This window comes from Athene noctua, chromosome 18 (genome assembly GCF_965140245.1).
Source record: "Athene noctua chromosome 18, bAthNoc1.hap1.1, whole genome shotgun sequence".
NCBI lineage: Eukaryota > Metazoa > Chordata > Aves > Strigiformes > Strigidae > Athene > Athene noctua.
Window position 1 is genome coordinate 14,438,850 of NC_134054.1, and position 12,707 is coordinate 14,451,556.

At 72.2% G+C, this 12,707-nt stretch overlaps 4 protein-coding genes across 8 annotated transcripts; 2 read left to right on the forward strand and 2 right to left on the reverse strand.

Moving 5' to 3' along the window:
• Window positions 1-484: 484 nt before the first annotated feature.
• On the forward strand, window positions 485-3,660 carry LOC141967784 (uncharacterized). The gene is made up of 7 exons (XM_074921922.1): window positions 485-683; window positions 941-1,024; window positions 1,574-1,662; window positions 1,925-2,110; window positions 2,240-2,377; window positions 2,517-2,709; window positions 2,830-3,660. Exons 1-7 carry the CDS (start codon window positions 485-487, stop codon window positions 3,165-3,167), a joined length of 1,227 nt encoding a protein of 408 aa, XP_074778023.1. The 3' UTR covers window positions 3,168-3,660.
• A 413-nt stretch (window positions 3,661-4,073) lies between these two features.
• Window positions 4,074-6,946, reverse strand: AFMID (arylformamidase). Of its 5 annotated transcripts, XM_074921842.1 has the most exons (11): window positions 6,837-6,946; window positions 6,597-6,687; window positions 6,416-6,520; window positions 6,296-6,344; window positions 6,081-6,166; window positions 5,938-6,010; window positions 5,557-5,654; window positions 5,194-5,272; window positions 4,894-5,020; window positions 4,603-4,707; window positions 4,074-4,449 (listed from the first exon to the last, which is right to left on the reverse strand). In XM_074921842.1, the coding sequence occupies exons 1-11, from the start codon at window positions 6,864-6,866 to the stop codon at window positions 4,420-4,422; spliced, it is 873 nt and encodes a 290-aa protein (XP_074777943.1). In that variant the 5' UTR covers window positions 6,867-6,946; the 3' UTR covers window positions 4,074-4,419. The 5 variants fall into 5 exon arrangements, 3 of the variants coding, with proteins under 3 accessions (XP_074777943.1, XP_074777944.1, XP_074777945.1); XR_012634743.1 differs by lacking the exon at window positions 5,557-5,654 and having other exon boundaries at window positions 4,603-5,020; XR_012634742.1 differs by having other exon boundaries at window positions 4,603-5,020; window positions 5,938-6,166.
• A 211-nt stretch (window positions 6,947-7,157) lies between these two features.
• On the forward strand, window positions 7,158-10,140 carry TK1 (thymidine kinase 1). Its single transcript, XM_074921976.1, has 7 exons — window positions 7,158-7,364; window positions 7,560-7,591; window positions 7,671-7,784; window positions 7,875-7,968; window positions 8,284-8,373; window positions 8,464-8,583; window positions 8,701-10,140. The coding sequence occupies exons 1-7, from the start codon at window positions 7,299-7,301 to the stop codon at window positions 8,857-8,859; spliced, it is 675 nt and encodes a 224-aa protein (XP_074778077.1). The 5' UTR covers window positions 7,158-7,298; the 3' UTR covers window positions 8,860-10,140.
• Window positions 10,141-10,400: 260 nt separating this feature from the next.
• SYNGR2 (synaptogyrin 2) lies at window positions 10,401-12,651 on the reverse strand. The gene is made up of 4 exons (XM_074921916.1): window positions 12,456-12,651; window positions 11,926-12,163; window positions 11,478-11,617; window positions 10,401-11,359 (listed from the first exon to the last, which is right to left on the reverse strand). Exons 1-4 carry the CDS (start codon window positions 12,558-12,560, stop codon window positions 11,162-11,164), a joined length of 681 nt encoding a protein of 226 aa, XP_074778017.1. The 5' UTR covers window positions 12,561-12,651; the 3' UTR covers window positions 10,401-11,161.
• Window positions 12,652-12,707: the final 56 nt, after the last annotated feature.

Consider the following 12,707-nt stretch of genomic DNA (forward strand, 5'->3'; position numbering starts at 1 on the left):
TGCCCAGAGCCATGGAGTGACCCACGGCCCAGCCCGGCCGCAGCGCGTGCCGGCCCGCGGTGCCGCAGGACGGTGACCCGGGACGGAACCGGGAGCCGATCCCCAGCAGCGGGGTCGCCCCGCGCCGTCCCTGCGTGGCGGCGGCCGTGGCCGCTCCGCTCGCCGTGGGCCTGCAGGAAACCTCTCCGACCCCCACGGAGCCACGGCCGGTGGGACGGGCCCTCGGGGCGGCGGGAGAGCCGGGGGGGGCCCGGGGCAGCGCCCACCCGTGTCCCCCGGCACCTCCGCGCCGTGACTCCGGGGGGTCGGTGAGGTCCCGGCAGCCCCGGGACGCGCTCGGGGCCCGCGCAGGAGCCACCGCCCCGTGTCCGCCCGCCCCGCGGGCCCCACCGCCCCGCCCCGCCGGGCCCGGTCCGGGGGGGGGCGCGATCCCGCCCCGCCCGCCCGGGAGCCCTTGCGGCGGGGCGGGCCCGGGGCACCGGCCATGCTGGCGGCGCGGGGGCTGCGGCGGGGCCGGCTGCCCGCGGCGGGGGCCGGGAACGGGCCGGCGCGGCCGCGGGGCCCCCCCCGCGCCGTGGACCTGCGGAGCGACACGGTGACCCGGCCCTGCGCCGGGATGCGCCGCGCCATGGCCCGCGCCGCCCTGGGCGACGACGACTACGGGGAAGACCCGACGGTCAACGGTGGGAGGCGGGGACGGGACCCCCCCCCGCGCGGCTCCGGGCCCGGCAGGGACGGGGACCGCCCCCCCCCCTCCCGCCGGCGCGGTCCCTGCCTGCAGCCCCCCCCAGCCCGGGGGCAGCCGCGACGGGGGCCCAGAGAGGGGCTGTGCTGGGGCTGGGGGGGGGCGGCTTGGGCCTGTGGGGTTCCCGCCACCCCCCCCGTGCTCGCCCGGGGCCAGCAGACGCCCCCCCCAGGACCCCCGTGCTTCCCCCTGCAGAGCTGCAGCGCCGGGCCGCAGCGCTCCTGGGGATGGAGGAGGCGCTTTTTGTGCCCACGGCCACGATGGCAAATCTCATCGCCGGTGAGTGCCGGGGGGGCAGGTCACAAACCGAGCCGCAGGTTCACGCCCCATCATCATCCCATGGAGGGGCGGGGGGCGGGAGCAGCCCCCCTCCCCCCCGGGGTCCCGAGCGCCGCTTCTGCCCGGGGGGGCTGCCCGGACAGTGGTGGGCAGCAGCCCCTGTCTGACCCGGGTGACCTCCTTGCCCCCTCCTCTGCCCCCTCCACCCCAAGTCTGTAGCAGCACGACCCCCCTTGGCCCCCGGAGCTGCTCCCCGCTTCATGCTGCTGCTGAGCAGCCCCCCCCCCCTTGGGCCTGCTTGTCCCCGTCCCGTGCTTGGCCTTCCTGTGTGCGGGGGTCCCGCTCCAGCCCCGGCCACGTGTGCGCACCGGGGAGGGGACCGTGCCCCCCCAGCTGCTCCCCGGGCACGGCCACGGCTCGGCCACGGCACGGCTCCTGCGGGCGCGGGGCACCCGCTCGGACCCCCGGGGGGCCGCGGCGGTCCGAGGGGGGCTGCCCGCTGGGCGCTGCCCGCCGTGCCCCCTCCCTCACGGCCCCTCTCCCTCCCAGTGATGTGCCACTGCCAGCGCAGGGGGGCTCAGCTGATCCTGGGCCAGGACGCCCACCTGCACCGCTTCGAGCACGGCGGGGCCGCGCAGGTGGGTGCCGCGGGCGGGGGGCTCCGGCCCGGGCTGGCGGGGCCTGGTGGCACCGGTGGCGCAGGCAGGGCCAGGAGGGTGGCTGGCTGCTGCCCTCCTCTGGCTACCGGCGCCGGGCTGCGGCAGCGTCGCCCGATCGCCCGAGCCTCGGCGTGGGGCAGGAGGGGGCTGAGCACAGCCGGCGCAGGGCGGGAGGGGCAGAGGGCCGGGACCCCCGCGCTGCCCCCCGTCAGCTCCGCTCCCTGCCCGGCCCCGGGCGCAGGTCGCTGGCGTCCACCCGCAGGTGCTGCCGGACCTGCCAGACGGCACCTTCGACCTGGAGCGGCTGGAGCGGGCCATCCGCGAGGCCCACGGCAGCCGGTACCACCCGCGCCCCGAGCTCCTCTGCCTGGAGAACACGCACAGCTCGGCGGGGGGCCGGGCGCTGCCCCTCGCCTACCTCCGGCAGGTTGGAGCCCGCGGGCAGCCGGACCCGGCAGGACGGCACCGCCGGGCCTCGCCGGGGAGCTCGGAGCGCGGCTGGTGCGGCCGCTCCGGGGGTCCCTCCCAGCCCAGCTGCTCCCCCCGCTCCCCCCAGGTCCGCGGGCTCGCTGGCCGCTACGGGCTGCGGGTGCACATGGACGGGGCGCGGCTGATGAACGCGGCGGTGGCGCAGGACGTGGAGCCGGCTCGGATCGCCCGGCACTGCGACTCCGTGTCCCTCTGCTTCTCCAAGGTGCGCTCACACAGGGGGGGGGGGGGGTCCCCGGGGCCAGATGGGGCCCTTGAGCGGCCACTTTGCGCGCTGGGGCACCCCTGGGCACGTCACAGGGGCAGGGACAGCCCCCGAGGTCACCCCTCCGGTGACTCTGCAGGGCCTGGGCGCCCCGGCCGGCGCGGTGCTGGCCGGCCGCAGGGAGTTCGTGGCCGAGGCCTGGCGCGCGCGGAAGCTGCTGGGGGGGGGGATGCGGCAGGCGGGCGTGCTGGCGGCCGCTGCGCTCCTGGGACTGGAGCGGGCGGAGGCGACGCTGCGCAGAGACCACGACAACGCCCGACGCTTTGCTGAAGGTACCTCGGGGCCCCTCGGCGTGCCGGGAGGTGCGGGCGCCCGCAGCCCAACGCGGCGCACCCTGCCCGGCCCTGCCGCGCCTCCCCCCGGGCGCCAGGCTCATGCCCTGCCTCCCCCAGGCGTCGAGGAGATGAACTCGCCCGTCTGCTCTGTCAACCTGGCGGCGGTGGAGACGAACATCGTGATGGTGAGCATCGGGGGGGACTGGCCGTCCCCCGCAGAGCTCTGCCAGCACCTGCGGGCGGTGAGCGAGGAGGAGTTGGCCGAGACGGGCCAGGCCGTCAGCGTCCTGCTGTTCCCCTGGTCGGCCCGTGCCGTGCGCGCAGTCTGGCACCGCGACGTCTCGGCCCGCGACACCGAGCTCGCGAAGAACAAGCTGGAGTTTGTGGCCAGGAAGTGTCAGGAGAAGCTGGCCCGGGGATTGTGCCCAACTCCTCCGCGCGCGGGGGGAGCCTGAGCATCCTCCCAGCCCCAGCCCGGGGGCAGCTGCCTCCTCCTGGCCGCTGCAGGCGAGCGGCGGCAAAGGGGCTGGGACCAGGCGCAACCAGCTGCAGCACAACAGCCAGCCCTGGTGCACCCTGCAGCCCAGCGCCCGCCCTGGGGAGCCCCCGGCCCAGCCCTGCAGCGGGACCCACGCCCCGAGGGACAGAGGGGAGCACCCACATCTCACGGCACCACCCAGACCCCTCCGAGGCAGCGTCCCTGCCTCACAGATCACCCAGCAAATGCACCCTCAGAGCACCCTCTAGTCCTCTGCAGCCGCTCTGCTGCGGTAACTCCTGTCCCGCAGCGCCCAAAAGCAGAGGCTGGCTGCCCCCGCCCCAAAGGCCACGCGCTGCGCCTGGCCCCTGCACGCCACACGCGGGCACAGCCCCCAGGGACAGTCAGGGCGCAAAATAAACATGTTCTGGCAGCGCTGTGGCTGTGCAGGATGTTTTCTCCCAAGCGTGCTCCTCTCCTGGCCGTGCAGCAGGGACGTCATCGCAGCCCACAGGTCCCCACTGGGGGCCAAGTGCTCCTGGGGACATGGGAGTGTCTCAGACACGGGGCCACTGCACAGCAGTGCCAGTCTGTATCGGGGCATAAGCCCAGCCTGGCCCAGAGAGCCCACCAATGCGCTCCTCCATCACCCCCATCCCCAGAGGCTCATGTTACCCCAGTCCCACAGCCGCAGGCGGGGTTTGGGGGCTTCCGAGCCTGCCGGGCCTGTCACGTTCGGGGCCAGCAAGTCCCCAGCTGTGCCTGTGCGGAGCTGGGCTGGGCTCAGTGGTGCGCTCCCCGCTGCTGGCACGGAAGAGCCCGGCCACAGCGTGTTCTTGTAGGTTCAACACGGCCTCAGCTCCCTGGGAAGCAGAGTCACCCCCAGCAGCAATTGTTCCCGTTTTATTTTGTATTGGCATGAATCAGTTTAAAGAAAACTGAGGGAACAAACAGAGAGATCCCTGCTGGCCCCACGCGCTCCAGGCGGGCAGGACCACCCCAGCAAAGAAATGCTAGCCCAGGTGACAATCGCTGGTAACTGGTGCCCCCCGGCCTGGCTGGGGGCTGGAGGGGGCACAGAGCGTGTCTGGGGGCAGCAGCCGCCCGCCCTGCGCTCGCCCTGTGCTGCGGGAGGCGCAGGCGGCTGCCGCGGGACACGGCGCGCAGGGGCTGCCTGTCGCCGGCGTGCAGGGCTGTGGCTCCCATCTCCGCTTGCTCCCGACGCGCCATCAGGCTCTTGAAACCATGTTCAGAATCATCTGGGAGGAGGAACGGAGCCTGTGAGCGCTGCCTGGCCCCACTCCTCCGCCCCTGGAGACATCAGCCAGCCCCGAAGCCCCCGGTACGCGGGGGAAGCCCTGCTGGGGTGGTCGTGGCTCTGAGCGGAGGGAGGACGGGAGCTCGTCCCTTACCTGAGTGAGGACGTAGCTCTCCTCCGACAGCTTCTCGATGATGTCAAAGTGATCCACGCCGGCGAGATCCAGCAGCGAGACGTTCCAGCCGGCCGCACGCAGGGCCTGCGGAGAGAGTGGCGGGCAGGAGGGACCCCGGCCCCACCCGCCCCGGGCAGGGCTACGACAGCTCGGCTAGGACCCGCGGCGTCCCCTGAGCCGCCGTCGCCTGAACGGCCCACGAGCTCTTCACCCCCGCCGAGCGGGCGCGAGGGGCCGGCCAGGGCAGCACCCCCGCGGCCCGGAGCTCACCTGCCCGTACTCCCGCGACTGCCGGCGGAATTCCGGGGAGTCGTGCTGGGCCACGGCCACCAGCACCTCGCAGGCGGCGGGCGCGGGCGCCACGCACAGCACGGGGCTGTTCCTCTGCGCCACCTCCCTGCAGGACACAGACCCCGCCGCGGCTGACGCAGCCCCTCGCTCGGGGAGGGCGACGCTGCCCGCGGCGCAGGCGGGTGCCCCCGCCGGGTGTCTGGGGGCGCAGGCAGGCTGTGCGGACAGGGGCAGACCGGGCCGCAGAGCCGCTGCCCACAGTCACGCGTGCGGGCTCACCGGCTCATGTTCAGCGCGTCGTTCACGTAGGTGTGCAGGATGGGCTCCAGGTCGTACACGCCGCTCACCAGCACGGCTCCTGCAGGCAGAGGCGCCGGCGGTGAGGGGCCCTCACAGCCCCGTGCCGGGGAACCTCCTCGCACCCACATCCCCAGGGCTCGGTGAGCGGCGGGTGGGCGCAGGACACGCACGCCCCTGGGGACAGCTTGTCCAGGAGCCCGGCGTCCTGCACCCAGCGCCGGTGGGCTGCGGTCGGCGGGGGCAGCTCATCTCCCACAGCTCTCCAGCCCCCGCGGCCCCCACGGGCAGCGGACACAGCCTCGTCCCAGGGGCAGACGCCCGTTCTGGACACGGCGGCGCTACCTCTGATATCTGGCACCGCCCCGTACTCGGACCAGTCCGTGGACAGCGCCATGGCTGCCAAGTGGGCCCCCGCCGAGTGTCCGCACAGGTAAATGCCTCTGGAGAGAGGGAGCCATGAGCCGTGAGGGAGCCATGGCCCGGTGCCGGCTGCCCGGGGACCCCCCGCTCCGCGCCAAGGGGGTGGCGCAGCCGCCAGCGCCGCAGCTGCTGCCTCGTGCCGTGAGCGGGGAGCGCGGCCACCGGCGTCCCCAGCCCTCGGGCCGAGGCATCGAAGCCTCCGCGGCAGCGCAGGGCTCGTTCACCCCGTCCTGCCGCCGCCACAGCCCCGCCACGCACCGACCCACCCAGCGTTTGCCCCGAAGGGACGGGGGCCGCCCCCACCTGATCCCGGGGTACCGCTGCGCCAGGAAGACGAGGCTGCGCCGCACCTGCAGCACCATGGCGTCCAGGCGGCCTGCGCGGGGCAGAGTCGGGAGGGCGCCAGGCCAGCGCGGCGGCCGCGGGCCCCGCTGGGCAGCACCTACCTCTGGGGGCCGTGTCGTAACCCACCGCCACCACCGCCACGCCCCGCGACACCAGCGGGGGGGCCGCGAACCCCGACTCGTCTTTACTGGGGGGGAACAGCCAGGCTGCGGGTCGGGGTCTCCGGGGCCCGGCCGGGAGGACCCGGGGCCAGTCCGGGCGTCGCGGGAAGGGAGCGGTGAAAGCGAGGGGGGACCCCGCACCCGCGGCCCCTCACCTCAGGCACTGCCAGTACCCGCCGTGGATGTAGACCAGGGCCGGGAAGGCTGCGGGGCACAGCGGGGGGTGAGGGGGGCCCGGCCGCCGCCCCCGCCGCCCCCGCCGGCCCGTCACCTACTTCCGGAAGGTTCCGTGGGGTAGTAGATGTCCAGCCTCTCCCCCTCCCCGGCGCCGTAGGGGACGTGCAGCGAGGTCTCCGCGCCGGCCCGGGCCCGCTGCGTTCCTGCGGGAGGAGGGACGCGGTACCGGGGGCACCGCCCGCTCCCGCCGCCCCCGGCCCGGGGCCGCCCGCTCCTCACCTGCCGCCGTCGCCGCGATGTGGGCCTGGATGATGGTGTCGCTGCCCAGGCGGGGGGACCAGCGGCTGGGGGAGTACTGCTGCTCCAGCGCCTGCGGGGGCACGCGGCTGCGGCGGGGGGGCAGCTCCGCCGGGGCGGGGGGCACCGGGGCGCCGGCGGGCACCGGGCACCGGGCGAGGCCCCCGGCCCCCGTCCCGCGGCCCGGGCGAGGCCGCGCGCTGCCAGCCCCGCGGGTCCTACCTCCGCGGACATGTCCCGCCACCCCCCCATGCCGGTGCCGGTGCCGGTCCCGGTGCCGGTGCCGGTGCCGCTCGGGGGCGGGGCCGGAGCCCGGGGGCGGGGCCGGCCCGCTCCCATTGGCCGCCTGGGAGGCGGGGCCGGGGCGCGCGACGGGGGCGGGGCCCTGGGCGGGGCTGCCTCGCTCCCATTGGCCGCGCCGGGGGGCGGGGACACCGGGCGGGTTGGCAGCGCCGTGACGTCGCGGCGTGCGCGCGCGCGGTGCACGCCGGGAGGGCGGTGCGGGCCCCGGCGCGGGGGGTGGGGGACACACAAAAAGAATTTTCGCGCCTGGGCTCCCATTGGCCGCGGTGGCGGCGCGGCGGCACGAGCCCTGCTCCGATTGGCTGGCGCGGCGGCGCGCGGGCGTGAGGCCGCCCCGGATTGGCCGGCGTGGCGAAGAGGCGCGCGCGGTCGGCCGGAGCCATGAACTGCCTGACGGTGCCCGGCGTCCACCCCGGCTCGCCCAGCCGCCCGCGCGGGCAGATCCAGGTACCGCGGCGGGCTGGCGCCGGGCGAGGGGCGCCCGGGCTGCGGGGCTCGTGGGGCTGCACCGGGGCCGGGCCGGCGGGACGCTGGGCAGGGCAGGGCAGCGCAGCGCAGCGCAGCGCAGGGCAGGGCAGGGCGGGGGCCGCGCCAGTGCCCGCCTGCGCTCTCGCCCGCTGACTCCCGCGGTTCTGTCCCCAGGTGATCTTCGGGCCCATGTTCTCCGGGAAGAGGTAGGCCCGGGACGGGGCGGGGGGTTCGGGGGACAGGCGGGCCGGGGGGCCCGGGGCCCGCTGACGGCGTCTCTCTCAGCACGGAGCTCATGCGGCGGGTGCGGCGGTTCCAGCTGGCCCAGTACCGGTGTCTGCTCGTGAAGTACGTCAAGGACACGCGCTACAGCTCCTCCGGCGTCTCCACGCACGACAGGTGAGTCCCTGGGGCAGGAGGACCCCCCGTCCCTGCCGGCCCCGCAGCCGGGGCTGCCCGGCTCAGGCCCCTGTGCTCCCGTCCCCGCAGGAGCACCATGGAGGCCCTGCCCGCCTGTCTGCTCAAGGACGTGTACCAGGAGGCGCTGGGCTCCGCCGTCATCGGCATCGACGAGGGGCAGTTTGTAAGTACACGGGCAGGGCGGGTCCGGGGAACTCCGCAGGCTGCAGTCTCTGCAGAGCAGCCGGGGTAGGCCGAAGGCTGAGTCCTCTGTAACAGGGAGTGGGGAGAAACCCCCCGGGGCAGTTTGATCCTGCTGCATACGTTGGTGTAGTCAAAGCTTCCCCTTCCCTTAGTCCCTGCGGGCTGAGGACAGTGGGACTGAGCTCATTTCACCAACAGGCTTTATGGCTTCAATTTTCCTCGTGCCCGGTGCCGCTGGATCCTGAGTGAGGTGCTGCCCCTCTCCCTCCTGACGCTGTTTCTGTACCCCCTCTAGTTCCCAGACATCGTGGAGTTCTGTGAGATGATGGCCAATGCCGGGAAAACTGTCATTGTTGCTGCTCTTGATGGGACTTTCCAGAGAAAGGTAAACCCCTTCTTTTTTTGGTAAGCAGCTGCTTTGGGAGCCTTGTAGAGCCCCTGGTCCACTGGACCCACCCCTGCTCTCCCCGCACAGGCCTTCGGGAGCATCCTGAACCTGGTGCCACTGGCAGAGAGCGTGGTGAAGCTGAACGCCGTGTGCATGGAGTGCTACCGAGAGGCCTCCTACACAAAGAGGCTGGGAGCAGAGAGGGAGGTGAGTTCCCTTGGATCAGAGAGCGCTTTGGTGGCTTCCCCTTGCCAGCCCTGCTAGTCTGGAGGGGTCTCCTCGGGGAGCTGGGCTCTGCAGTCACTCTCCCAATGTTCTGGCCAGGTTGAGGTGATCGGAGGAGCAGACAAGTACCACTCGGTCTGCCGAGCCTGCTACTTCCGCAAGCGGTCTCAGCAGCCTGGGGCAGAAAACAAGGAGAACGTACCCGTGGGGGTGAAGCAGCTGGATGTGGCTGCTGCCCGGAAGATCTTTGCTTCTTGACTGCTGGGCTCCCGCAGGGGAGAAATGAGAGGAAGGAAGCGAAATGCTGCAGCTCCCCGACGCCAGTTCTGGCTTCCTCTGCTTTAGCTGTTACACTTTTATCTCTACCTGCCAAACCAAGCAGCTGCTCCTCGGCGCCGGGAGAGGGGAGGGTCAACTGGACGTGTTGCCGGGGGGGAACTGAGCCAGGAGCCTGACTAAAAGTGAGTTTCTGTCTGAGAACAAGGAAAAAAGACAGCTGTAGTCACTGGTGCTGCCACACCAAGGTCCTGGAATGGCTCCCCCAGAGCTGGTGGCCGCTCCACTTGCCTGTGAATGCAACCGTTTCTCTCTTGTGCTGTTGCAAAATTCCAAGTTTCTTAAGACAATGTGCAGTATCTCAGTATTTTAAACCCACTTCCTCTCTTAACGCAGCCTGGGGAGATGACCCAGCCCTTGTCACAGGGCCGTGGCCTGGCCCGGAGCACTCCCTCGGCATGGCTGTGCCCGGCCTGGCCGCTCGCCCTTACGCTCACTTGCTGTAACTGTCTTGTCAATTTTTGTTGAAACAGAAGAGGGGGAAAGGAAGCCTTGACTTGACTCAGCAGGCTCTTCCTACCTCCTGAGCTCCAGGAGGGCCGCAGTAGTCCGGTGGTGGTCTGTGCACTAAGAATCCTTTAGGAATAGCCAGACTTGGCTCCAGGAAGAGCCTCGTCTCCAAAGCTGGTGCTTCTGCTCAGGTCCAAGCTTGGTGCTGCCACTTTGGTGCCCAAGTTACCTGTGAAGGGTATGGAGGCTCAGGACTTAACCCGTAAAGGTTTGGGCTGTGTTTCTGTGAAGATTCAGCTACTTGGGAAAGCGTCCCCGCTTTGAGCGGACAGTTCTCAGCTCTAGTCATGGATCTCGCTCCCTCCTGAGCCTTCCAAAAATTCTCAAGGCTGGTTCTTCCTCTGCTGTAAGAAGGAGCCTCTTCCCCCTTTGCTTGACTTGGCTTCTGGAAGGTTGGGTTTTTTTCTTAACTCTTGCAAAAGTGCTTTTCCTTGTAAGCCAGCCTGCACAAGCTCCAGGCAGTAGCTCTGGCTGGGCTGGGGCTGCCTGTGCTCTGCCTGCACCCTCCAGGCAGGAGGAGGCAGCTGCTGGCAGGGTGCAGGAGCCCTCAGACCCCCGCTCCCGGAGCGATGACACTTGTACTTGCAACCCCTTCACTGCCGGGCCTGGGCCTTCCCCTGAGGGAGGGCGAAGGCAGCACTGCTGCTGGTTTAGGTTAATAAATAACTTAATAAAATTGTGTTTCATACCGGAGCGCTCTGAGGCAGCTTCCCTGCAGTGCACGGGGCGAACGGCGCAGGCCGAGGGCTGGCGGCGCGGGGCTGACGCTGGGGCTGGGCTCAGGCTCCAGGGAGGGGGGGTTGCCTAAAAATAGCCCCCGGCATGAGTGTGCTGTTTGCGGCACAGAGCTGGGCCCGGGCTGCTCTGCCGCTTCCCTGCCGGGAACTCCCAGCCCCGGAGGGGAGAGGAGGAACCCCATTTTGCTTCCTCAGAGAAGAAAGGCACGTGGTGGCTAAGTGAAAAAGTTTATTCCGTCTCTACAGTGACACACAAGTATTTGAAGGCCCGGCCCAGCAGCGCCAGCTCGCGAGCCGCAGGCTGCGCCGGGCACAGCTTCGCAACAGGTGCAGCAGAAAACCTGAGACAGGCGGCCTGCGCAGGCCGAGCGAGCGGGGAGCTGCGGGGCGGGCGCGGGGGCCGAGCCCCCGTCAGCAGGAAAAATGCTCCAGGCCCTTCCTCGGAACACCGGAGCAGGCACGGCCCCGCTGAGAGCCCGGCGCTCGCCGCTCCCGACCCGCCCGCTCGGCGCAGGCTGCGGGAAGGCACAGCGCGTCCAGCGGCAGAGGACAAGGTTTTGGCATCAAGCTCACCCAGCGGGGGCCGGGGGGGCACGGGGAGCCGGCGGCGGGCAGGAGCTGGCACTGAGGGGGTGCAGCCATGGGCTGGAACGCCACCGGGGCCCGGGCCCGGGCGCAGCCGGGCCAGCGCCGGGGGGGTTGACCCACACCCCCCCCCCGCTGCTCCCCCCGCTTCCCCAGGGCAGGCGCTCGGCCCCGCACACCCGCCCCCCCCGGGGCTGTGCTCAGCGGCTGCGAATCACCCACCACGGGCGAGTCACCCGCTGCGAGCTCCTCCTGCGCCCCAGCACCGAGCCCCAGCGGCCTTCACGCAAAGCAGCTGCCCCCCCCACCACCTCGCTTCAAGTCGCAGGTCCCTCCCCTCCCACCCCCAAGAGAAAATTGCACAGGTAGAGCCGTGGCCGCCGGGCCGGGGCTCAGTACACCGGGGGGGGCTGGTACCCCTCCGGGGCCTCTGCCGTGTGGGTGAAGGGCGGCTGCTGGTAGCTCTCGTGGCTAATGTTGGGGTAACTGGAGTAGGGGGTCGAAACCTCCGGGGTGGGGTCGATGTAGTTTTGAGCAAAGTCCTCCACCCCCATTTTGTACCTCTTGTAAGCGAAGGCGAGCAGGAGGCCCTGCAGAGACGAGGGGGCCGGCGCCGTCAGGGCTGCCCCGGGCTGTACGGCCCAGGGGGGCCCCTCCACGCTCCCCCCCGAGCCGGGCAGGGCCGGGCTGCACCGCGGCTTCACTCACCCACGAGAAGATGGAGAAGAAGCTGAAGGTGATGGCGGCGCGGGCCGAGTCGGCCCCGACGTGCACGTGGTCAGCCTTCGTCCAGGCCCACTGGTTGGTGAGGAAACAAAACCCAACGAACCACAGGAACGTCCAGAGACCTGCGGGAGGAACGTGGCGTGAGGGGCCGGGGCTGCTCCCGGGCAGGTGCCCAGGCCAGACCCTGCTGCCACCGGGCTGCTGCTGCCACGGCGGGGCCGGGGACTGGTGCGGGCCCCCAGCCCGGCGCGGGCCCCCGCGCCGCTCCCTGCGGCTCCTCGGACGCTCTCAGCAGGCAGCGCGTGGCCCGCGGGCAGGGTGCCAGGCGGGAGCGACTCCCTTCGCCAGGCACCGGCAGCCACGTCACGGGACAAGGGCAGCCATTGTGGCGGGCGGGGGAGGCGCAGCCGGGCCCCGTGGCCGCCGGTACCTGAGAAGCCGAGGTCCGCCAGGACCAGGTACTTGCGGTCGGTGGTGTTGCTGATCTGGGGGAAGTAGACGTCCACCATGAAGAAGAAGATGCAGGCGAGGAAGGCGAGGACGCCGATGCCGATGCCGTAGCGGCAGGCGTCCTCGTTGTGGTTGAAGACGCAGAAGAGCTGGGGGGAGCTGGGCAGGTTGGTGTAGCCCTCCCCGACCAGGCAGGAGAAGACGATCAGGGCGAAGACCTGCAGGGGCGGGAGCCGGTGTCCGGCGGCAGCACCGCGACGGGGCGGCCGCTTCCAGGGCTGCCCGTGCCCGGCCGGGCTGCGGGCACCGGCTCGGGCAGGGCTCGGCGGAGCGGCCGCCTCGGGGGCTGCGCCGGGGGGGGGACAAGGCCGAGGAGGGGAAGGCCGGGCCGGGCCGAGCCGTGCGGGCGCCGGGGCGCGGGGCCAGCCCGACCCGGGGCCGACCCGGGGCCGTCCCGGAGCGGGCCCCGTCCCGCCCCGTCCCGCCCCGTCCCGTCCCGCCCCGACTCACCGCGCTGGCGATCCGCGCCAGGACCTGCGGCTGCTGCACGAAGCGGGCCAGGTCGAAGGCGCCGCCGGCCTTGGCCGCCCCGTACGCGCCGCCGCTGCCCTCCATCGCGCCGGAGCCGCCGCCGCCGCCGCTCTCCCCACCGCTTCTGCGCGGCGCCGCCCCGGGGAGGGCCGGGCCGGGCGGTCCCCGCTGCCGTCGGGGCGGAGCGGGCGGCGCTCGGACCGGCGGGACCGGGTCTCCCCCGCCCGGCCG

Coding starts and splice junctions, on each gene's coding strand:
- SYNGR2 (XM_074921916.1), bottom strand. CDS start 12,560: ATGGAGGGCAGCGGCGGCGCGTACGGGGCGGCCAAGGCCGGCGGCGCC. Junction 12,164..12,455: donor TGGCGCGGATCGCCAGCGCG/GTGAGTCGGGGC, acceptor CCGCCCCTGCAG/GTCTTCGCCCTGATCGTCTT. Junction 11,618..11,925: donor GGCGGACCTCGGCTTCTCAG/GTACCGGCGGCC, acceptor TTCCTCCCGCAG/GTCTCTGGACGTTCCTGTGG.
- LOC141967784 (XM_074921922.1), top strand. CDS start 485: ATGCTGGCGGCGCGGGGGCTGCGGCGGGGCCGGCTGCCCGCGGCGGGG. Junction 1,663..1,924: donor AGCACGGCGGGGCCGCGCAG/GTGGGTGCCGCG, acceptor CCCCGGGCGCAG/GTCGCTGGCGTCCACCCGCA. Junction 2,111..2,239: donor CCCTCGCCTACCTCCGGCAG/GTTGGAGCCCGC, acceptor CGCTCCCCCCAG/GTCCGCGGGCTCGCTGGCCG.
- AFMID (XM_074921842.1), bottom strand. CDS start 6,866: ATGGGGGGGTGGCGGGACATGTCCGCGGAG. Junction 6,688..6,836: donor GGCGGGACATGTCCGCGGAG/GTAGGACCCGCG, acceptor GTGCCCCCGCAG/GCGCTGGAGCAGCAGTACTC. Junction 6,167..6,295: donor GGGTACTGGCAGTGCCTGAG/GTGAGGGGCCGC, acceptor GTTCCCCCCCAG/TAAAGACGAGTCGGGGTTCG.
- TK1 (XM_074921976.1), top strand. CDS start 7,299: ATGAACTGCCTGACGGTGCCCGGCGTCCACCCCGGCTCGCCCAGCCGC. Junction 7,365..7,559: donor GCCCGCGCGGGCAGATCCAG/GTACCGCGGCGG, acceptor TTCTGTCCCCAG/GTGATCTTCGGGCCCATGTT. Junction 8,584..8,700: donor GGCTGGGAGCAGAGAGGGAG/GTGAGTTCCCTT, acceptor TGTTCTGGCCAG/GTTGAGGTGATCGGAGGAGC.